This window comes from Perognathus longimembris, chromosome 22 (genome assembly GCF_023159225.1).
Source record: "Perognathus longimembris pacificus isolate PPM17 chromosome 22, ASM2315922v1, whole genome shotgun sequence".
Classification (NCBI taxonomy): domain Eukaryota; kingdom Metazoa; phylum Chordata; class Mammalia; order Rodentia; family Heteromyidae; genus Perognathus; species Perognathus longimembris.
Window position 1 is genome coordinate 6960083 of NC_063182.1, and position 24497 is coordinate 6984579.

Below are 24497 nucleotides of genomic sequence, written 5' to 3' on the forward strand. Positions count from 1 at the left end.
ATGATGCTAAGTGAAATGAACTCCATGTTATGGAAACAATTGTTATATCACTTTTGTAACTACTTTCACCGTGCTATGTGTAACTGTAGCCTCTATTATTTTTGAACCTCTTGTATGCCCTTCCTTGGTTGTACCTTCACTATCTCTGTATCTTATCTGAGTACATTGGAAACCATGTATACCGGTATTAGAACTAGGAAAGTGTAAGGGAACAACAAAATCGAGAGACACAGGGTAAAAAAGACAAATGATTACAAAAGCAATACTTGCAAAACTGTTTAGTGTAAATACAAACATGCTGCTCTCACTGAGTAGATAAGCTTCCTTCTTGTCAGTTCTTGTCACACTTAGGATTGAACATTACACATCCTTCAAAAGTACATCCCATTCTGATCTAGGGATAGTGATCCTTGGTTTGCTTCGGTCTGCTGCCGGGAGAACCAAACCTCCAGCAGCTTCTTGGTCCCTTTGAAAAAATGTGCAGCTTCCATCACTGTGAGACTAGCGAACAACCAACAACCACAGAAATCAACTACATTAAATCTCCTCTCCCGCTGCTGCTGCAGATTATTCCACGTTACTATCGATCAGGTTCCTCTTTTTTTTTTTTTGCTATAATTTTATATTAACTTCTTTTTAAAAGCGATTAATAAAATTTTCCCGGATTGTGTGTCTGTGAGTGAAAGTTGAACGTGAGTCCGTTGGAAATAGAGGCAGATACAGTTCAGTCTCTTGTAGTCCGCTGCATTCCCGTTAGAGTAGAGCGAGCGCTAGCTAATGTCGCTGGCCACACTGTGTAACCCAAATACCAGGCATCTTGATCTGTGTCATCCCTTTAACATCTTCGCTCCCTGCCAATAACTCCTTCCATTATTTTTCTTTCTTTCTTTTTTTTTTTTTTTTTTGGCCAGTTCTGGGCCTTGGACTCAGGGCCTGAGCACTGTCCCTGGCTTCTTCCTGCTCAAGGCTAGCACTCTGCCACCTGAGCCACAGCGCCCCTTCTGGCCGTTTTCCATATATGTGGTGCTAGGGAATTGAACTGAGAGCTTCATGTGCAGGAGGCAAGCACTCTTGCCACTAGGCCATATTCCCAGCCCCCATTATTTTTCTTAATTGTGTAGTATAGACAGTGAACTCCTGACTGCATTCTGCCCCTTCTTCCCTCCTCCATTTGTGTACCACCTTCTACTCAGCCCCTCTCTAGTTAGTACATATTTCCTTATGATTACGCTTATGTCATTGGGCTCTCAGTCTTTCTAAAAAGAATTATACTATTTGAGCTCTCCACTGAGTCTGTGATACTTCAGTTAATTCATTTCTAGCAGCTTTCAGAGTACACACTGTTAATGTACATATTTATTAACATTCTAGCTACGACAAATGAAGGAAATGACGTAATATTTGTTTGTTTGGGACTGGCTTACTTCATTCTTAACATGTTTTGAGTATCAGAGAAAATTTGAGATAAATCAGTTAAGCACCAGTTCTTTAAATTATTCCTCAATTAACAATTACCATATCAAATGATTCAAACTGACGGAGATGTTGAGAGAGTAAATTAAAGCACTTTTCACCATATTTGGAAGTTGCTGAAAGCTGTTGAAAAGGGCATTCTAAAAATGAGTAGTACCAGAAGGCAGGGGTTCATGCCTTGAATCCTACCCAGTCAGAGGGTGCGATCTGAGGATCAAAGTTCAAAGCTAGCCAAGCAGATTAATCCACAAGACTCTTATCTCCAATTAATCAGCCAAAACTTGGGACTAAACACTGGGCTAAAAAGCTAGAGCATCATCCTAGAGCAAAACATACAACCAAGAGCATGAGCCGGTGACTTCAAGCCCTATATACAAACACACACACACACACACACACTCAAAGTGAGATCTTAACGAGATATAATTAAGAAATTTCTGCTAAAACTACAAATGAATGAAGTCTAGAAAGGATAAACAATAAACCAGAAGAGCCAGGGATACAACTTTGCTTGTATACCCACTATTCCTCAGGTAAATCACTATCACGTCACAAAAAAGAGATAAAGCTAGTCATAAGCAACTAAGTTTTTGTTTGGTAAATGATACTAATCATTACTTTTCCACCAACTTTGTCCCAATGGAATGTTAATAAAGGGGTGCTTTATTTTGCAGGTCCTATCTTACACAACTAAAGGCATTCACAGGATCCTATGCTCCCCTGTGGGAGACAGATGGTAGAACTGGCTTACCGGAAGGTGGCTGGGGTCTCCTTGTGACACAGGGAAATCCTGGGGTAGCAGGAGAGGCTCGCTTTTGGCACAGCTCTCCTGGCTGAGGAGCGTGTCCGCATAGTTGGGCTGCGGGAAGATCAGGTGGCTCTTCCCCGAGTCCGCGGTGAGCGACACCTCATGGGAATAGGTCTGCAGGAAAGCGTGCACCCCATCCACACCCACCAAGTGTGAAGCAGGTAGACCTGCCAGCCCACTGTGTGCTGTCGGAGACGGACGGCTCGTGTGCCAGCGTCTCAGCCTCAGGGCCAGCAGCACGATGACAAAAGCCAGAAAGACACAGGACACCACGGCCACTGCCACCACTAAGTACAGCGTGAGGTCGGAGTCCCCTGTGTCAGGGGCAGTGTGGACGCTGCTCAGATCTGCAAGGACGTCGGGGATGCTGTCGGCCACGGCGATGGTGAGCGTGACGGTGGCCGAGAGGGGCGGCTGGCCGTGGTCCTGCACCGCCACCACGAGGCTCTGCTTGAGCGCGTCTCTGTCCAGCAGGGCCCGCGCCGTGCGCACCTCACCCGTGTGCAGCCCCACCGTGAAGAGCCCCGGCTCGCTGGCCTTGAGCAGGCGGTAGGACAGCCAGGCGTTCTGTCCTGAGTCTTTGTCCACGGCCACCACCTTGGTCACCAGGTATCCTGGCTCTGCAGAGCGAGGCGTCAGCTCCACGCCTGTGGAACCATCGGTGGGGAAGGTGGGGTAGAGGATCTCAGGTGCATTATCATTCTGGTCCAGCACGAACAGGCTCAGGGACACATTGCTGCTGAGGGGTGGCTTTCCAGCGTCAATGGCAATCACAAGCAGCCGCAAGTCTTGGAACTGCTCGTAATCAAAGGAACGAAGAGCATACAGGACTCCCGTGTTGGAGTTGATGGAGATGTAGGAGGACAGAGGCGCTCCCTGGATGGTGTCCTCTGTGAGAGAGTAGGTTACTTGGGCGTTCTCCCCGCTGTCAGGGTCCTGGGCTGTCATGCCTAAGATGGACGCTCCTCGGGGGTTATTTTCTGGAATGTAGGCAGAGTAGGAGGCATGAGTGAAGGTGGGTGGGTTGTCATTGATGTCTGTCACCTGCAATGCAATATGCATCTCTGTAGACAGGGGAGGTGTTCCCTGGTCAGTGGCAGTTAGCAGGATGTCATATTCTGAGACTTCCTCTCTGTCCAGAGTGCTGTGTGTCAACAACCGGTAATAATTTCCATAGGTCTTTTCCAGTCTAAATGGAAGATGATCTGGAATGGAACATGTGACGAGGCCATTCTCTCCCGAGTCAATGTCATGAACGTTGAAAAGAGCAATGACTGCTCCTGGTGAAGAAGGCTCTTGGACAGAGCTGTTGAGCGAGGTAACTGTGACTTCAGGAGCATTGTCATTTACATCCACGACTGTCACGAGCACCTGACATCGGGCTCGAAGACCAGGTCTATCATGGGCTTCTACATCGATATGGTAGAATCCAGACTCCTCATAATCCAGATCCCCTAATATTGTGATGATTCCACTGACAGAATCCAACTGGAACAGCTGGGATATTCTGTCTAGGTCATTTCGGAAGGAATATGTCACTTCTCCATTGGTCCCCTCATCTGGATCGGTGGCTTTGATGGTGAGCAGCTGTGTGCCCACGGGCAAATTCTCCCGCACACTGACGTGGTACTCTGGCTGGGTGAATGCGGGAGCGTTATCGTTGAAGTCCAAGACTGTTATGTGAATCCTGGCAGTGCCCGAGCGAACGGGGTCGCCTCCATCATACGCAGTGAGAACAAGGTGGTGAACTGGCTCTTCCTCACGGTCTAGGGCGCGTTCCAGCACCAGCTCCGGATACTGCACCCCATTAGGTCCTCTCTGCACGTCCAGGGAGAAGTGAGCATTGGAGCTGAGCTGGTAACCCTGCAGAGAATTCAGCCCTATGTCCGGATCGAAAGCTTCAGGGAGCGGAAATCTCGTCCCGGGAATTTCAATTTCAACAACTTGTATTTCCCTCTGTTCTGTTCCAAAGCGGGGAGCGTTATCGTTCACATCGGTTATTTCCACCTCGATTCCCACAATGCTCACCTTGTCCTCTAGGAGGATCTCCAAGTGTGCCACACACTGGGCAGATGTGTGGCAGAGCTGCTCGCGGTCGATCCTGCCCGCGGTGACCAGGCCGCCGCCCCGCGGGCTCAGCGCGAAGAGCTGCGCCTTCCCTCTGGACACGATGCGCACGCCGCGCTCCGCCAGCTCCCGGGGCTCCAGCCCCAGGTCCCGGGCCAGGTTGCCCACGGCAGAGCCTTCTTCCATCTCCTCCCGCACCGTGTAGCGGATCTGCTGGGCCCGCACTTCCCACAGGGCTCCCAGCACAAAGCACATCCACACCAGTCGCCTGCAGTTTGATGGAGAAGCAGCCGCCATGACAGCCCTGCTGCAGGACAGCCTGAGCTTGGTGGCTCCCGCTGGAGGCCGAGGAGCCCTGGGTCCTGGTCTTCCCAGGGCCGATGCGTTAGCGGTGGAACGCTGAGCAATCGCGGGTCCCAGATGAAGCTTTGCAAGCGCCCGGAACCAGGGCTGTGTGCTGCGGAAATCTCCTTCTGACTGAAGATCTGGTTGTTTTTCCTCGCGTGGTGAACAGCGACACTCAGAGCCCTAAACTGTTATTGCAACCCCTTCTTGAAAATGAAGAGTGCAAAACTTTATACTGTTTCCATTCCTTATCTCATTTTTTCCAAGGAGAACAAATAACAAATTCCTGTTGTTTAATTTGCAAAGCAAGGATACACGCCTTCCTTTAGTATAAACTAAGTTGTTTTCTTAGAGATATATTGGTTTTTGAGTAAAGAATGTTTTTTACTTTTAAAAGGTTTTTTTACATTATTCATCTCCTATGTCCATTTTCAATACACTTTATTTTGTTCTAACACAACGGCAGGAATGAAGGGCAAAGGAAACACAGGATTAAAAGGGAGCGGCCTGGTAGTTGGATGTTCAGGTTTAGTCAACCTCCTCATCTGAGGTGACTCTTGGAGTCTGGGACAAGCTTTCACTTCCTTTGTAAGGATTTACCTGAGACTCAATAGATAGTCTCACCCTGTGCAAATGAGGTTGAGAAATGATTTTAGATTGAACAGAGAATTTTCTCAGTAGTTTGTACATCGGAAATTCTAGGCTCCAAACTATCCCTGTGACTCTCTTGTTCACAGTGTTTCCTTAACTGCTAGAACAGCAACCTCCATAGAGTCACCACTCAGCAAATACTGTTTTCAGTATTCAGTGAACAAATTAACTGTGCAAATACAAAGTTTCAAACTATGGGTAAGGAACCTTGACATAAAAAATGATATCATAAAAAAATGATATCATTAAGAAGGCAGAATCATACTGATATGCTGTAAAGAAAACAGTGGTCTTAGTGTACCATGACTGATGCATTATTTTTGCCATCTTTCTAAATTTCACTTTAATGTTGTTTACTTTTTCATGTTATTTTGGTTTGCACTCAGAGTTTTTTGCTAGCTAGGCAAGTGCTCTCAAAATCATCTTTCTTCCTTTGCAGGTACTGGTATTGAAACTAGGAGTCCTATGCTCATGTGCCCTACCACTTGAATCATTCTACCAGCTTTTTTTGAATTTTAGAAACAAATACAAGGAAATATTTTATTAGTCATGTATGCATTATCATTGCAAGCTTCATAGAACTGAATATTTTTGTTAATTTATTTTCCTCGTTTGGTTTTTATTTTTAAAACTATTTTTTATCTGTAATTAGCTGTACAAAGAGTTGCCATTCAGTAACACAGTCTATGAATATGGTATGTCTTCATGAATGCCATACCTTTTGAACATTCTCACCCATCCCTCCCAACCCACCCTCCTCTCACTTGTCACAACTTGAAAGGGTATGTATTGATTTTTTTGCCATTTATGAATACCAAGCATCTTGTTTTGTAGAAAATTAAGCACATATTTTTATTGAATCTTACATTGTTGTTCAGAAATATATTTCCTGTTGTGCCTCTTCAAACTTTATGAAATACACACCTTTTCAGTGATGGGGACTCATTCATTTTAGCTCATTTCATATATACATATAGGTAAAGTATTTATATGGACATGTAGTTATTCCCTCATATGGATATAAAGCAGTTCAGTCAGAAATATTTCCTACAAGACATCCAGTGGTCAGTGAAGTGAAAATATATTTTCCTGTGTCATGTAAATTCTGCACTGCCCTATTTAAGCCTTTAAGTTATGTACCTTGCTAAATCTGTAATATATTCTTTAATGTGATTGACACATTTTAGGGCTAACAAAATTTCATGATTTTAGTATCTTCAGTAATACCTTCTCAGGTATAAACTGTCTGCCATTGCCCACTTGTTATTTCCTCTACCCTAGACTGCTAATTGCATTTCATCCTAAACAGTATTCATTGCACTACAACCTCCCATACATGCAAAAGTATGTAGAATTTACAAGTCTCCTTCCTAAATTGGATGAAGCCACATTCCACTATCATTGCCAAATCTTTCAGTTATCAGAACTCACTAAGTTGTATAGTTATACACCTTTGTAGAATTTTGATTAACACTGAGAAGTATTTGCAGGAATAAATGTATTTCATATCCCTAATGCAGAAAATATTTTATCCTTCTCTGATCATTCACACAGTGGCACACAGAGCTGGAAAGATTTTGTAGGGATCCGAATAGATAGGATGATGACAATTTACCAAGAACCATTAATCATGTAGGCCCAGAGTCCAAGTTACATAACCTTGGTAGGAAGTTCACCTGATGAACAGCAACAAGAAGTTTCGAGAAGTTATTTGTTCCTTAGAAGTCAAGGTAGGAGTAATGCCATGACTAACAATTAGGAAATTATTGTAATTACTCCTACAATCTCCTTACATATGAGGGAACTACAATGGGAAATACTTTTGATAATCATGGAAGCAAATGAAAGGAATCATACAAGGTCACTATGGTCAGATCAGCAATAACAAAGCATTTGCACCAGGCATAGTGGACTGTGTCCAGAACTTTGGAGGCAGAGGCAGGAGGATGGTGAATTTGAAACCAGCACCGGTTAAGACTTGGTATCAAAAACAGAAATGTTTAGACACTGAAGGAAGGGGTGACATTCGCCCCATAGAAATGTACTCATTACCTGTCTTATGAAATGTTAGCCTTACCAGGTGGTGCTGACTTACTCCTGTGTTCCTAGCTACTCAGGAGGCTGAAATCTGAGGATCTCAGTTCAAACCCAGACTGGCTTAGAAAGCCCATGACACTCCTGTTTGTTTTGTTTTTGTTTCCAATCCTGAGGCACTGAACACTGGGCCTGGCTTCTTTTTGTTCATGGCTAGCACTCTAATTCTTAGGCCAAAGCGCCACTTCTAGCTTTTCTGTGTATATGGTGCTGAGGAATCAAACCCAGGGTTTCAGGTATATAAGGTGAACACTTTACCACTAGGCCATATTCCAAGCCCTTCATGACATTCTTATCTTACTCAACCACCAGAAACCTGGAGGTTGCTCTGGGGTCCAAAGCAATAGAGCACTCCCCTTGAGCAAAAGCGCTCAGGGATAGTGCCCAGGCGTGGAGCTCAATCCCCAGGACAAAAACATAACCTCTCTGTGCATCACATTTATAATAGCAATAAAAATGGTTAAAGTGTACCAGCACACTGTGAAAATATTTAACTTTTTATACCTAAAAGTTAAATAGTTTCCCACTACCCACAAATTGTTACTGCCTAGTTATAATAGTAATGTCTTTTTAAGGAAAGAAAGGTAAATTTCAAGCACAACAAGGTGGGGTGAAAACAAGAAAGTTATATATACTCAACACAGATTCCATATTAACTTCATGGAAAATAATGCTAAAAATATGACTCCACACAATCAGTTTCTATTTTGTGGTATAACCATCCCTTTCAGTAGTGTACATGGAAAAGGGCATTCTAAAAATAAGTAGTACCAGAAGGCAGTGGGACATGCCTAGAACCCTACCTAGGCAGAGGGTGTCATCTGTGGAAAACTACAGAAAATATCCAAGGTTGCACCAATATAAAAAGAGAATTATGGCAATACATCCATGTTTTCCAGTTGACATAGGAATTACCAGAAATAATATTAAACTCTTGTCCAGTAACAAGAGTTAATATGTATTAGCAGTATGATTTATTGTTTTTTTTTAACCTAATACCTCCTCAGTAATTTATAATGGATTTGTAGTAATGTGAATCAAATGAGAAGCAAGAGAAAACTGATCATCTCTAGGATGACATGCATGTTTCCAGTCGTATTGAAAGCAGCACAGATGGATATGTTATAATAAACATATCTGTCATTAATAGAAAAAAAAGTACAAAGGCAGCCAAATGGATTAATCCACAAGGCTCTTATCTCCAATGTACCAGACAAATGGCAGAACTGAACCCTTGGCTTCAGAGCTAGAGCGTCATTCTTGAGAAAAACATACAACCAAGAGCCTGAGGCTCTGAGTGAAGCCCCAATACACACACACACACACACACTCACACACATGCACACTCAAATATACTGAAAGTGAGATTCTTAATGATATATAATTAAGAAATTTCTGCTAAAACTACAACTGAGTGATTAGAAAGGATAAATAATAAACAAGAAGAGCCAGGGATGGGTAGCTTCATGGGAAATTGTTTGTCTTGTGTGCCCAGTATTCCTGAGATTAAACACTATCACATCACAAATAAAAACAGAAAAAGCTAGTCATTATAAACTAGGATTTTGTTTACTAAATGGTACTATTCATTATTTTTCGACCCCTCTATGATGCAATGCAAGGTTAATAAAGGGATGCTTTATTTTGCACGTCTAATCTTACACAACTGAAGGCATTCACAGGATCCTATGCCCCCCAGAGTGAGACAGATGGTAGAAATGGCTTACCGGAAGGTGGCTGGGGTCTCCTTGTGACACAGGGAAATCCTGGGGTAGCAAGAGAGGCTCGCTTTTGGCACAGCTCTCCTGGCTGAGGAGCGTGTCTGCATAGTTGGGCTGCGGGAAGATCAGGTGGCTCTTCCCTGAGTCCGCGGTGAGCGACACCTCATGGGAATAGGTCTGCAGGAAAGCGTGCACCCCATCCACACCCACCAAGTGTGAAGCAGGTAGACCTGCCAGCCCACTGTGTGCTGTTGGAGGTGGACAGCTCGTGTGCCAGCGTCTCAGCCTCAGGGCCAGCAGCACGATGACAAAAGCCAGAAAGACACAGGACACCACGGCCACTGCCACCACTAAGTACAGCGTGAGGTCGGAGTCCTCTGTGTCAGGGGCAGTGTGGACGCTGCTCAAATCTGCCAGGACCTCCGGGATGCTGTCAGCCACGGCGATGGTGAGCGTGACGGTGGCCGAGAGGGGCGGCTGGCCGTGGTCCTGCACCGCCACCACGAGGCTCTGCTTGAGCGCGTCTCTGTCCAGCAGGGCCCGCGCCGTGCGCACCTCACCCGTGTGCAGCCCCACCGTGAAGAGCCCCGGCTCGCTGGCCTTGAGCAGGCGGTAGGACAGCCAGGCGTTCTGTCCTGAGTCTTTGTCCACGGCCACCACCTTGGTCACCAGGTATCCTGGTTCTGCAGAGCGAGGCGTCAGCTCCACACCCGTGGAACCATCGGTGGGGAGGGTGGGGTACAGGATCTCAGGTGCGTTATCATTCTGGTCCAGCACGAACAGGCTCAGGGACACGTTGCTGCTGAGGGGTGGCTGTCCACCATCGCTGGCGATCACAAGCAGCCGCAAGTCTTGGAACTGCTCATAATCAAAGGAACGAAGAGCATACAGGACTCCCGTGTTGGAGTTGATGGAGATGTAGGAGGACAGAGGTGCTCCCTGGATGGTGTCCTCTGTGAGAGAGTAGGTTACTTGGGCATTCTCCCCGCTGTCAGGGTCCTGGGCTGTCATGCCTAAGATGGACGCTCCTCTGGGGTTATTTTCTGGAATGTAGGCAGAGTAGGAGGCATGAGTGAAGGTGGGTGGGTTGTCATTGATGTCTGTCACCTGCAATGCAATATGCATCTCTGTAGATAGGGGAGGTGTTCCCTGGTCAGTGGCAGTAACCAGGATGTCATATTCTGAGACTTCCTCTCTGTCCAGAGTTCTGTGTGTCAACAACCGGTAATAATTTCCATAGGTCTTTTCCAGTCTAAATGGAAGATGATCTGGAATGGAACATGTGACAAGGCCATTCTCTCCGGAGTCGCTGTCATGAACGTTGAAAAGAGTAATGACTGCTCCTGGGGAAGAAGGCTCTTGGATAGAGCTGGTGACCGAGGTAACTGTGACTTCTGGAGCATTGTCATTTACATCCATGACTGTCACGAGCACCTTACTTCGGGCTCGAAGGCCAGATCCATCACGGGCTTCTACATCGATATGGTAGAATCCAGACTCCTCATAATCCAGATCCCCTAATATTGTGATGACCCCACTGACAGAATCCAACTGGAACAGCTGGGATATTTTGTCACGGTCATTCCGGTAGGAATATGTCACTTCTCCATTGGTCCCCTCATCCGGATCGGTGGCTTTGATGGTGAGCAGCTGCGTGCCCACGGGCAAATTCTCCCACACACTGACGTGGTACTCTGGCTGGGTGAATGCGGGAGCATTATCGTTGATGTCCAGGAGTGTGATGTGAATCCTGGCAGTGCCCGAGAACACGGGGTCGCCTCCATCGTAGGCAGTGAGAACCAGGTGGTGAACTGGCTCTTCCTCACGGTCTAGGGCGCGTTCCAGCACCAGCTCCGGATACTGCACCCCATCAGGTCCTCTCTGCACGTCCAGGGAGAAGTGAGCATTAGAGCTGAGCTGGTAACCCTGCAGAGAATTCAGCCCTATGTCCGGATCAAAAGCTTCAGGGAGCGGAAATCTCGTCCCAGGATCTTCATTTTCAACAACTTTTATTTCCCACTGCTCTGTTCCAAAGCTGGGCGCATTGTCATTCACATCGGTTATTTCCACCTCGATTTCCACAATGCTCACCTTGTCCTCTAGGAGGATCTCCAAGTGTGCCACACACTGGGCAGATGTGTGGCAGAGCTGCTCGCGGTCGATCCTGCCCGCGGTGACCAGGCCGCCGCCCCGCGGGCTCAGCGCGAAGAGCTGCGCCTTCCCTCTGGACACGATGCGCACGCCGCGCTCCGCCAGCTCCCGCGGCTCCAGCCCCAGGTCCCGGGCCAGGTTGCCCACGGCAGAGCCTTCTTCCAGCTCCTCCCGCACCGTGTAGCGGATCTGCTGGGCCCGCACTTCCCACAGGGCTCCCAGCACAAAGCACATCCACACCAGTCGCCTGCAGTCTGATGGAGAAGCAGCCGCCATGACAGCCCCGCTGTGCGACAGCCTGACCTTGGCGGCTCCCGCTGGAGGCCGAGGAGCCCTGGGTCCTGGTCTTCCCAGGGCCGATGCGTTCGCGGTGGAACGCTGAGCAATCGCGGGTTCCAGATGAAGCTTTGCAAGCGCCCGGAACCAGGGCTGTGTGCTGCGGAAATCTCCTTCTGACTGAAGGTCTTGTTGTTTTTCCCCCGCGTGGTGAACAGCGCCACCCAGAGTCCTAAACTGTTATTGCAACCCCTTCTTGAAAATAAAGAGTGCAAAACTTTATACTGTTTCCATTCCTAATCTCATTTCTTCCGAGGGAAATAAATAACAAATTCCTGTTGTTTTATTTGCAAAGAAAGGATCCACACCTTCCTTTCTTATAAGCTTAGTTTTTTTTTCTCAAAGATGTCACATACGGTTTTGAGTAAAGAATGTTTGCTACTTTGAATAGATTTTTACAATATTCATCCCGAAAGTGCATTTTCAGTATACTATATTTCTTGCTAAGACCAGGGCAGGAATCAAGGGCAAAGGAAAGAGATGAGTAACAGACAGCGGCCTGGTATTTGGAAGTTCAGCTTTAGTCAACCTCCTCATCTGAAGTGACCCGTGGCATCTGGGACAACCTTCCAATTTCTTTCAAGGAATTGCCTGACACTCAACAGATATTCTCACCCTGTGCAAACGAGGCTGAGAAGTGATTTTAGGTTGGACAGAGAATTTTCTCACTAGCTTCTACATTGGAAATGCTAGGCTCCAAACTATGCCTGTGAATCTTGTTCACAGTGTCTCCTTAACTGCTATAACTGCAACCTCCATAGAGTCTGAATTCAGCAAATACTGTTTTCAGTATTTAATGAACAGATTATTGGTGCAAGTGTAAAGCTTCAAACTCTGGGTAGAGAACTTTGCCATTAAAAATGCTATCATTAAGAAGGCAGAATCAGGGGCTGGGGATATAGCCTAGTGGCAAGAGTGCCTGCCTCGGATACACGAGGCCCTAGGTTCGATTCCCCAGCACCACATATACAGAAAACGGCCAGAAGCGGCGCTGTGGCTCAAGTGGCAGAGTGCTAACCTTGAGCGGAAAGAAGCCAGGGACAGTGGTCAGGCCCTGAGTCCAAGGCCCAGGACTGGCCAAAAAAAAAAAAAAAAAAAAAGAAGGCAGAATCATACTGACACACTGTAAGGAATCCAGTGGTCTTTGTGTACCATGACCAATGCATTATTTTTGCCATCGTTTCTAAATTTCACTTTAATGTTCATTACTTTTTTTGTGGCTTTTGTTTGCACTGAGTCTTTTGTGCATCTTGTCAAGTACTCTCAAAATTATCTTTGTTTTGGAGGTGCTGGGGTTGAAACTACGAGTCTTGTGCTCATGTGCCCTGCCACTCAGATCATTCTACCAGCTTCTTTTGTTTTAGGAACAAGTAAAAGGAAATATGTTATTTTTCATGTATGTATTATCATTGCAAGCTGTATAGAATCGATTACTTTTCCTAATTTATTTTCCTGTTTTTGTCTTTATTTTAAAAATATTTTTATCTGTAAGTAGCTGTGCAAAGGATTTCCATTCAGCAACGCCGTCTATGAATATAGTGTGTCTTGATGAATGCCAGGCCTTTTGAACATTCTCATCCATCCCTCCCCACCCACCCTCCTCTCATTTGTCTTAACTTGAATGGGTGTGTATTCATTTTTTTTTGCCATTTAACAAGCCATTTATGAAAACCATGCATCTTTTTTTTCTAGACAAGGAAGCAAATTTTTTATTGAAGCTTACATTGTGGTACAGAAGTATATTTCATCTTGTGCTCCTTCAAGCTTTATTAAGTACACACATTTTCAGTGATGGGGACTCATTCATTTTAGCTCATTTCATATATACATATATGCAAAGTGTTTATATTTGCATCTAGCTTTTGCCTCATAACATATGGATAAAAACTAGTTAAATCAGAAATATTTCCTACCAGACACTTAGTGGTCACTGAATTGAAAATATATTTTCCTGTGTGATGTAAATTCTGTGCTGCCCTAATTAAGGCTTTAAGATATGCACCTTGCTAAATCTGTAATATATTCTTAAATGTGATTGACACATTTTAGCACTAACAGAATTTCATGATTTTAGTATCTTCAATAATACCTCCTTAGCTATAAACTCTCTGCATTGCCCATGTGTTATTTCCTCTACCTAAAACTGCTAATTGCATTCCATCCCAAACAGTGTTTATTGCACTACAAACTCCCATACATGCAAAACTATGTAGAAATTACAAGTCTCCCTCTTAAATTGGATGATGCCACACTGCACTAACATTGCCAAAACTTTCAGTTACCAAAGCTCAATAATTTGTATACTTATACACATTCATGGAGTTTTAATTAACACAGAAGAATTTCCAGGAACAAATTATTTCATAACCTTTATGCACAAAATATTTTATCCTTCCCCGATCATTCTAGGGCCACACAGTGACAGACATTGCAGTGAACAGTTTGTAGGGATCCCAATAGATGGGGGTGATGACAATGTACTAAGAACCATTAATCATGCAGGCCCAGAATCCACGTTTCTCAACCATGGTAGGATGTTAACCTGATAAACAGCAACAAGACACTCCAACAAGTTTTTTTAAATTTGTTTTTATTGCCAGTCCTGGGGCTTGAACCCAGGGTCTGAACATGTCCCTAGATTCTTTTTGCTCAAGGCTAGGACTCGGCGATTTGAGCTATAGCGCCACTTCTGTATTTTTCTATGTGTGGTGCTGAGGAATGGAACCCAGGGCTTCATGTATAGGAGATGAGCACTTTACCGCTAGGCCATAATCCCAGCCCTCAGAATGTGTTTTGTTCCTTAGAAATCAAGAGTAATGCTACAAAGAACCATTAAGAAAATATTATGATGAATCCTACAATCTGCTTAAATATGAGTGAAAAAAAATGAGAAACACTTTTGATAATGATGGAAGCAAATGAAAGGAATCCTATAAAGTCACTATGGTCAGATCAGCAATCACAAAGCATTTGTATCAGGCATTGTGGACTGTGTCCTGCATGTGGGAGGCCGAGGCAGGAGGATGGTGAATATGAAGCCAGCACGGGTAAAGATTTGGTCTCAAGAAATGTTTAGACACTGAAGGGTTGACATTCCCCCCAAAGAAATGTACTCATTCCCTGTCTCCTGAAATGGTAGCCTTAGCAGGTGGTGGTGACTCACACCTGTATTCCAAGCTACTCAGGAGGCTGAAATCTGAGAGTCTCAGTTCAAAGCCAGACTTGGCAGGAAAGTCCATGACACTCTTATCTTCACTCAACCACAAGAAACCTGGAGGTGGCTCTAGGGTCCAAAGCAGTAGAGCACTATCCTTGAGCATGAGAGTTCAGGACAGTGCCCAGACCCAAGTTCAAGCATAGGACAATTAAAAGTTTTCTCTCTGAGCATCGCCTTTCTAATAGCAATAAAAATGTTTAAAGTGTACCGATTCATTGGGAAAATATTTAACTTTTTTTTTTTTTTTTTGCCAGTCCTGGGCCTTGGACTCAGGGCCTGAGCACTGTCCCTGGCTTCTTCCTGCTCAAGGTTAGCACTCTGCCACTTGAGCCACAGCGCCGCTTCTGGCCGTTTTCTGTATATGTGGTGCTGGGGAATCGAACCTAGGGCCTCGTGTATCCGAGGCAGGCACTCTTGCCACTAGGCTATATCCCCAGCCCCATTAACTTTTTATACATAGAAGTTAAATAGTTTCCCACTACCCACAAATATTCCCTATGAGGGAGACCATAGAGTCCATGTCTTCGGGTCTGGCTCACTTCACTTAGTATAATTTTTTCCAAGTCCTTCCATTTCCTTACAAATGGGGCAATGTCATTCTTTCTGATAGAGGCATAAAATTCCATTGTGTATATGTACCACATTTTCTTGATCCATTCGTCTACGGAGGAGCATCTGGGTTGGTTCCAGATTCTCGCTATGACAAATTGCGCTGCAATGAACATTGTTGTGCTGGTGGCATTACTGTGATTATGTTTGTGGTCTTTTGGATAGATACCCAAAAGTGGGGCTGATGGGTCATAGGGGAGTTCTATATTTAGCCTTCTGAGGAATCTCCATACTGCTTTCCAGAGTGGCTGAACCAGTTTACAATCCCACCAACAATGAAGTAGGGCTCCCTTTTGGCCACATCCCCTCCTACAATTGTTGTTAGTTTTCTTGATATATGACATTCTTACTGGGGTGAGATGGAATCTCAATGTTGTTTTGATTTGCATTTCTTTTATGGCCAGTGATGTAGAGCATTTTTTCATATGTCTCTTGGCCATTCTCATTTCCTCATCAGAGAAGTCTCTTTGTAAGTCTTTAGCCCAATTGATGAGGGGGCTATTGGTTCTTTGTGGTTTTGTTTTGGAAGAAGGTAATTTTTTTAGTTCTGCATATATTTTAGATATGAGGCCTTTGTCTGTTGAATGTCCGGTAAAGATCTTCTCCCAGTCTGTGGGCTTTCTGTTTATCTTGCGAGCTATGTCCTTTGCCGTGCAGAAGCTCTGCAGTTTGATGTAGTCCCATTTGTCCAACCTTTCTTTGATTTGTAGCCTTTCTGGGTCTTTGTTAAGGAAGTTCCATCCTGCGCCAAGGAGCCCAAGTGTTTCTCCTACTCATTCCTTCAGTGTTTTCAGGGTGTCTATTTTGATTTCGAGGTCTTTAATCCATTTGGAATTGATTTTGGTACAGGGTGATATATAAGGATCTAGTTTTAATTTGTTGCATGTGTTGAGCCAGTTTTGCCAGCACCACTTGTTAAAGAGGCTATCTTTCTTCCATACTATCATTTTAGCTCCTTTATCAAAGATTAAGGAGGCGTAGTTCTGTGGGTTCATTTCTGGGTCTTCAATTCTGTTCATTTGGTCTTCAGGCCTGTTCCAGTGCCAATACTAAGCTGTTTTTATTACTATAGCTTTATAATACAGCTTGAAGTTGGGTATTGTAATTCTTCCAGCACTGTTCTTCCAGCTTAGGATTGTTTTTGCTATTCTAGTTCTTTTATTGTTCCATATGAATTTCTGGATTGCTTCCTCTGTTTCATTAAAAAATGGTGTTGGGATATTAATGGGTATTGCATTGAATTTGTAGATAGCCTTTGGCAATATTGCCATTTTGACTATATTAATCCTCCCAATCCAGGAGCATGGGAGGTTTTTCTATTTCCTTAGTTCTGACTTAATTTCATTTTTCAAGCTTTTAAAGTTCTCATCAAAGAGGTCTTTCACTTCTTTGGTTAAGGTTATTCCTAGGCATTTTATGTTTTGGGGGCTATTGCAAAAGGAGTTGCTTTCCTGATTTCAGCCTCGGTCTTCGGGTCATTAGCATAGAGAAAGGCCATTGATTTTTGAAGGTTTATTTTATATCCTGCAACTTTTCCAAAGTTTTGGATCAGCTCTAGTAGCTTGGGGGTAGAGTCTATGGGATTCTTTAGGTATAGGATCATGTCATCTGTGAAGAGAGAAAGTTTAACTTCATCTTTTCCTATTTGGATCCCTTTATATTTTCTTCTTGCCTGATTGCTCTGGCTAGGAATTCCAGTGCTATGTTGAAGAGCAGGGGAGAGAGTGGACATCCCTGCCTTGTTCTTGATTTTAAAGGGAATGGCTTTAGTTTTTCACCATTTAGAGTTATGCTTGCTGTTGGTTTGTCATAAACTGCCTTGATTATATTCAGGAATGTTCCCTATAATCCCAGTTTTTCCAGGGCTTTTAGCATAAATGGGTGCTGGATTTTATCGAACGCTTTTTCCGCATCCAGAGATAAAACCATGTGGTTCTTTACCTTGCTCTGGTTGATGTGGTGGATTACATTAATTGACTTGCGTATATTAAACCAACTTTGCATCCCTGGGATGAATCTAGTTTGATCGTGGTGTATGATTTTTTTGATGACCTGTTGAAGTAGATTGGCCAGAATTTTGTTGAGAATTTTTGCGTCTATGTTCATCAGGGAAATCGGTCTGTAGTCCTCTTTCTGTGATGAGTCCCTGCCTGGTTTTGGGATGAGGGTTATACTGGCTTCATAGAATGAGTCTGGTAGTGAATGTTCTCTTTCAATTTCATTGAAGAGTTTGAGAAATATTGGTGTGAGTTCTGTTTTGAAGGCCTTGTAGAATTCTGCAGTGAATCCGTCTGGACCTGGGCTTTTCTTGGATGGGAGATCATTTGTTGCCATTTCTATTTCAATACTGGATATGGGTCTGTTTAGAAGGTTTAAATCTTCATGGTTGAGTTTGGGGATATGAATTTTTTTCTAGGAAATCATCCATTTCTTCCAAGTTCTCAAATTTGTTGGCATAAAAGTTTGCAAAATAGTCCCTTATTATTTTCTGAATTTCGGTTATTTCTGTAGTGATGTTACCTGTTTCATCTCTTATCTTGTTTATTTGAGTGTGCTGCCTTCGATTTTTGGTCAGGTTTGCCAGGGGTCTGTCTATCTTGTTGATTTTTTTCAAAGAACCAACTCTTTGTTTTGTTGATTCTTTCGATGGTTTTTTCATCTCTAATTGATTTAATTCTGATTTGATTTTAATTATTTGCTTCCGTCTATTGACTTGGGGTTTGGCTTGCTGTTCTTTCTCCAGAAAATTAAGGTGCTTCCTTAAGTTATTGAGTTGCTGTTTCTCCAGTTTGTTGATGTATGTACTCAGAGATATAAATTTTCCTCTGAGTACTGCCTTTGCTGTGTCCCAAAGGAGCTGGTACTTTGTGTCCTCAACTTGGTTGAAGTCCATAAACATTTGAATTTCTGTTTTAATTTCTTCAATGACCCACTGATGGTTCAGCAGTGTGTTGTTTAGTCTCCATGAATTGTAGGATTTTCTGTAGTGGCTGTTTGAGTTGAGCTCTAATTTTATTCCATTGTGGTCTGAGAGAATGCAGGGAATGGTTTTGATGCTTCTGAATTTGTACAGATTTTCTTTGTGCCCTAAGATATGATCTATTTTGGAGAATGTTCCATGTGCTGCAGAGAAGAATGTGTATTCTGCTGTTGCTGGGTGGAATATTCTGTAGATGTCAGTTAAGTCTAGTTGGTCTATGCAATTATTAATATCTGTGGTTTCTTTGTTAAGTTTTTGGCGTGTTCATCTGTCCAGAGGTGATAGTGGAGTGTTAAAGTCCCCAAATATCAATGTGTTTGGGTCTATGAGTGTTTTTAGAGTCACAAGTGTTTGTTTGATGAAGTTGGGTGCTCCTGCATTTGGTGTGTAGATATTTAGAATGGTTATATCTTCCTGTAGGAGAGATCCCTTTACTAGTATGTAGTAGCCTTCTTTGTATCTTCTTACCTTTTTAAATTTGAAGTCAATTTTGTCTGATACTAGGATTGCAATTCCAGCCTGCTTATGGGGGCCATTTGCTTGATAGATTTGATTCCAGCCTTTCACTTTCAGAAGATGTTTACTTTTGCTGGATAAATGTGTCTCTTGGAGGTAGCAGAAAGATGGATCTTGATTTTTGATCCAACTTATGAGCCTATGTCGTTTGATTGGAGAATTAAGTCCATTAATGTTGAGAGTTAGGATTGAGAGATGATTGTTTGTTCCTTTCATTATCACTAACTTGTTTAAAGCTGTGTCTTCCCATTTCTTGATCTGATGTTTACTATTTAGGGTTCATTTCTCTGTCTGTATTGGGATCCTGATTATTTTCCCTGTATAGTACATCTTTAAGGATTTTCTGTAAAGCTGGTTTGGTGGAGATATATTGTTTCAGTTTTTCCTTACTGTGGAAGACTTTTATTTGACCTTTGGCTATGAATGAGAGTTTGGCTGGGTACAGAATTCTTGGTTGGTAGTTATTTTTATTAAGTGTTTGGTATACTTCATTCCAGGCTCTCTTTGTTTTCATGCTGGGGTAATTCTGATTGCTTTTCCTTTATATGTGATTGTTTTCTTCTCCCTAACAGCTTTAAGGATTCTTTCCTTGTACTCTACTGATCCTGTTTTGATCACAATGTGTCGGTGGGATGTTCTATTCTAGTCTGGTCGGTTTGGGGTTCTAAATGCTTCTTGTATCTGTATAGGCCTTTCCTTCTGGATATTTGGGAAGTTCTCAGCTAATATTCTGTTAAATAGATTGCCTATCCCATTAAACTCTTTCTCCAAGTTTTCCTCAATACCTATTATCCTTAAATTCGGCTTCCTGATCGTGTCTTGAATCTCCTGTAGCGATCTGTTTTGTTGATTGGACTGGATTTGTATTGATTTTTGATCTTTCTCCATAGAATCTAAGGAATCTTCAGCTCCTGAGATTTGATCCTCTGCTTCAGTTAGTCAGGACTGTAGGCTAGCTACTTGATTTCGAATCTCTTTTCCTTCTGACTGGTCTTTCCATGTCATTTCTTAGATCTTGTATGGACTTCTTTACTTCATTCACTTCATTAATTTGGTTTTGATTGTTGTCTCTCAAATCTTTAAGCTGGGTAGCTATCTTTTCATTTGACTCTTGAAGTTCATTTATCTTTCTATTTGTGGATGCCATGAAATTCTCCATTAATTTTTGCTTTGCCTCCTCACGCTCTAGAATAATTGACTGAAGAGGTTCAAACTTTTCATTTATTATGTTTATCAGTAGACTTTGTAGAGCATTTTGGGGATTCTCTTCTATGTCTTTGATTGACTGCTCTGCTTCTTGCTTGTTTTGAGTGGGGGATAAGACTTCATTGTTTGCCATCTTTCTTGTGTTCCTTCTGCCCATTTGAATTGGGAATGCCAGTCTACCAGCATCTGTGAGCACTGTTTAAGACCCAAAGCAGCCCTTACCAAGCACTGCTGTGTAAATCTTACAAGTTCACAATTATATACAGATACCTTGTATACCTGTCTATAAAATTAGATTTGGTGTTCCTAAAGAATACAATTTCAATATAACAACTGATCCTGGGCCCTGTATTCAGTAGTTCCTTATTTACTGTTACAACCCTATACGCGATCCTTGTTTTTATATTAAGTTCTTTTAGGACTGGCTTTCTCTATGGACCCCTTTGATTCACTCGGATTAAGCTGGGATACCCTCTATCCAATAACCAGGAGTCAATGGAACCTGGAGGTCCAGGCAGTAAGTCAGGAGGGTAACTTGGAGGTAGTAAAGAGAATAGAGTAAAATGTATTGGGGGTTGGTGGTGATTTTGGTTTAGTTTCAGTGATGTGGAAATGTGGAGAAGAGTAGAATCAGTAGAAAGAACAAGGGTAAAATGATAGACAATGGAGAGTTAGCAGAAAAGAGTGGAGGTGTTATTCATAGGAAAGTAATTTTTAAAGAAAGAGAACGCCAAGAGAGAAATAAAGTAAAAATACTGGAAGACAGATGCACAAAACAGAGAAAAAATTATTTAAAAAAGAAAAAAAAAGAAAAAGGAAAGAAAAAAACAGAAAAGGAACAACCCAAACAAACAAACAAAAAAAAACTTGATAAAACAAACTGGTAAAAATGGAAAACAAACAAGCAAAAAAACCAACGACGTTTCAGAAGTGAAAAAATTGAAAAGAAATATTTTTTTTAAAAAAGTTTAAAAACTGTTTGAAAAGGAAAAAAATGGAGTCCTCCTTGTTTGGGTAGTCTTTCCCCAGTCTCTTGTTTCCTTGCAATGGTCTGCAGTGTATTTTCCTGATTGGCTGGTTTGACTTGATTTCAGTTTGCAAGGGGTGGATCTGTTCTGAACCTTCTCCCCTGTTGGTGCAATCCTGGGTCTCTGTGGTTTGCACAGCTTGCAGGTAGGCCTTGGGCGTCCTCTGTAGATGGGGACGTGAGCAGTCCCGGGAACTGTGGCTCCTCTGTCTGCTCTGGGGCCGCTGCCTTTGATGCCTGGCTTTGAATAGGCTGTGGACTCAGCAGGGCAGGGCGCCTCTGGCCTGTTTTACCCGGCTGAGAGTTGCTTGCCTGGGGGAGGCGACCTCCTTGGCGGAGGTGGCTATGGAATGCAGCTCTGTTTTGGGCTGGAAATTGGGCTTCCTCTGTGTAGGGACTGTTAAGCTGTCCCAGGAACTGTTTGTTTCCCCGTCTGGTGTTTCCGTGCTGCTGGTAGCTGCTCGCTGCTTTCGCTTTAAGTTTAGAAATTCTGGCAGGCAGGACGGGGCACCTCTGGCTAAGCTGCAGCCCAGGACATGCCTCCCGCCAGGGCAGGGGGCGTTCTCCTGGGCAGAGCTGGCTCTCACTGGACAGTCCCTCTTGCCCTTTTCAAAGATGGCTCCTTTGACCTCGCTTTCCCCAGGCCCGCTTTAGTTCTAATCTGGTCTGACCCTATGCCAGTGGCAAAGATGGCGCTTTGCTCTGGCGGTGGGGGAAGGGCTGCCTTCCAGGAGCTTCTCTGTGGACGCAAGTGAGAATATCATTCGTGGGGTACTCACAGTTTCTCTACAATTTCAGGTCGTCCGTGCTCAGCCGCCATGTGGAGGATTTCTCCCTGGTCTATGCTGTGTTCTTTAGCCACGTGGAGTGCGGGTTGCTGTGCTGAGCGCTGTGCCGGCGCCGGCACTGGCGCGGTGGTGGGACGCCGCCCAGAGCTCAAATCTGTGCTTTCACATGAGCAAAGTCAATTTTTCCTTCCTGGCCAGAATCCCTGTACTATTAGAACTTACTCTGGCTGTCTTTCTAGGAGTAAAAGTTTCTATGGGGTGAGAAAACTGCAATGTTGGAAGGAGCTCAGCTAGGGCTCTGCTGCTCCTCCGCCGTCTTCCCAGAAGTCCTCCAAATCTCCTAATATTGTGATGACCCCACTGACAGAATCCAACTGGAACAGCTGGGATAGCTTGTCTCGGTCATTCCGGAAGGAATATGTCACTTCTCCAATGATCCACTCATCCGGATCAGTGGCTTTGATGGTGAGCAGCTGCGTGCCCACGGGCAAATTCTCCCACACACTGACGTGGTACTCTGGCTGGGTGAATGCAGGAGCATTATCGTTGATGTCCAGGAGTGTGATGTGAATCCTGGCAGTGCCCGAGGTAATGGGGTCGCCTCCATAGTAGGCAGTGAGAACCAGGTGGTGAACTGGCTCTTCCTCACGGTCTAGGGCTCGTTCTAGCACCAGCTCGGGATACTGCACCCCCTCCGGTCCTCTCTGCATGTCCAGGGAGAAGTGAGCATTGGAGCTGAGCTGGTAACCCTGCAGAGAATTCAGCCCTATGTCCGGATTGAAAGCTTCAGGGAGCGGAAATCTCGTCCCAGGATCTTCATTTTCAACAACTTTTATTTCCCTCTGCTCTGTTTCAAAGCTGAGCATGTTATCATTCACATCGGTTATTTCCACCTCAATTCCCACAATGCTCACCTTGTCCTCTAGGAGGATCTCCAAGTGTGCCACACACTGGGCAGATGTGTGGCAGAGCTGCTCGGGTCGATCCTGCCCGCGGTGACCAGGCCACCGTCCCGCGGGCTCAGCGCGAAGAGCTGCGCCTTCCCTCTGGACACGATGCGCATGCCGCACTCCGCCAGCTCCCGCGGCTCCAGCCCTAGGTCCCGGGCCAGGTTGCCCACGGCAGAGCCTTTTTCCAGCTCCTCCCGCACCGTGTAGCGGATCTGCTGGGCCCGCACTTCCCACAGGGCTCCCAGCACAAAGCACATCCACACCAGTCGCCTGCAGTCTGATGGAGAAGCAGCCGCCATGACAGCCCCGCTGCGCGGCAGCCTGACCTTGGCGGCTCCTGCTGGAGGCCGAGGAGCCCTGGGGTCCTGGTCTTCCCAGGGCCGATGTGTTCGCGGTGGAACGCTGAGCAATCGCGGGTCCCAGATGAAGCTTTGCAAGCGCCCGGAACCAGGGCTGTGCGCTGCGGAAATCTCCTTCTGACTGAAGGTCTGGTTGTTTTTCCCCCGCGTGGTGAACAGCGACACTCAGAGCCCTAAACTGTTATTGCAACCCCTTCTTGAAAATGAAGAGTGCAAAACTTTATACTGTCTCCATTCCTAATCTCATTTCGTCCAAGGAGAATAAATAACAAATTCCTGTTGTTTAATTTGCAAAGAAAGATCCACGCCTTCCTGTGTTATAACTAAGTTGTTTTCTCAGAGAAGTCACATGGGGTTTTGAGTAAAGAATGTTTTCTAACGTTTCAAAATGTTTTTTACAATATTCATCCCGAAAGTGCATTTTCAGTATACTATATTTCTTCCTGAGACCAGGGCAGGAATGAAAGGCAAAGGAAACAGAGGAGTAACAGACAGCAGCCTGGCAGTTGGAAGTTCAGCTTTAGTCAACCTCCTCATCTGAGGTGACCCTTGGAGTCTGGGACAAGCTTTCAATTCCTTTGTAAGGAATTGCCTGACACTCAAGAGATAGTCTCCCCGTGTGCAAATGAGGTTGAGAAATGGAGAGAAGGTGAGGCAGGGGCAAGGAAAGGAAGTGGAGGGAAGAGATGGCGGAGGTGCACGTGTAGGACGGGCCTCGGAACCCCAGTACCCGCGCCGGCACTCCAGTACCCGCGCCGGTGTCGGGAAAGGCCCCCTCAGGGCCCGCAGGCCCAAGGCCTCCGGGTAGAGGGCGCCGAGGGTCTCGGCCTGGCGAAGCAGCACGTCTGCAACGCACGTGGGGGAGCCGTCCAGATTTGGGGATGGCGGGAGCCGCGGACGGCTACACCGAGGCCGGCGCCCCACCGAAGCTCACGCCCCAGTGCCCCGCGAGGTTCCGTCGAACGGGCGGCCCCAGGCGGGGCTCCTGGGGGCCCGCGGGCCTCGACGCACGCCGGGCCACCTGTCTGAGGCACCTGGCCGGACCGCTCCCGCCAACGCCCCGTCCTCCTTCCTCACGCGCATGCCGAGTCTCCTCACAGCACCGACGACGGCGTCGCACCAGGCCGGCGTCCCGCCCCGTCCGGGCGCTCACCTGCACCCCACCGGCACCCCGGGCATCCACCTGAGCGTCGGGAAGG

The 24497-nt window shown here is 45.0% G+C and overlaps 4 protein-coding genes across 4 annotated transcripts in view; all 4 read right to left on the reverse strand.

The window, feature by feature from the left end:
• LOC125339773 (protocadherin gamma-C4) overlaps positions 1–24497 on the reverse strand; it is a 365900-nt gene that overhangs the window by 217299 nt on the left and 124104 nt on the right. The window lies entirely within an intron of this gene.
• LOC125340144 (protocadherin gamma-A4-like) lies at positions 2174–4645 on the reverse strand. The gene has a single exon (XM_048331596.1). The coding sequence runs from the start codon at positions 4643–4645 to the stop codon at positions 2174–2176; it is 2472 nt and encodes an 823-aa protein (XP_048187553.1).
• On the reverse strand, positions 9115–11586 carry LOC125340145 (protocadherin gamma-A4-like). Its single transcript, XM_048331597.1, has one exon. It carries the CDS (start codon positions 11584–11586, stop codon positions 9115–9117), a length of 2472 nt encoding a protein of 823 aa, XP_048187554.1.
• Positions 12245–24497, reverse strand: part of LOC125340146 (protocadherin gamma-A4-like) — a 20097-nt gene continuing 7844 nt past the window's right edge. Inside the window, 5 exon segments of the mRNA XM_048331598.1 lie at positions 12245–12262; positions 22355–22738; positions 22939–23368; positions 24029–24143; positions 24376–24481. Of these exon segments, the coding sequence (XP_048187555.1) occupies positions 12245–12262; positions 22355–22738; positions 22939–23368; positions 24029–24143; positions 24376–24481 (1053 nt within the window).

Excerpts from the sequence above, each read along its gene's own strand:
- LOC125340144 (XM_048331596.1), bottom strand. The coding sequence starts at position 4,645 with ATGGCGGCTGCTTCTCCATCAAACTGCAGGCGACTGGTGTGGATGTGC.
- LOC125340145 (XM_048331597.1), bottom strand. The coding sequence starts at position 11,586 with ATGGCGGCTGCTTCTCCATCAGACTGCAGGCGACTGGTGTGGATGTGC.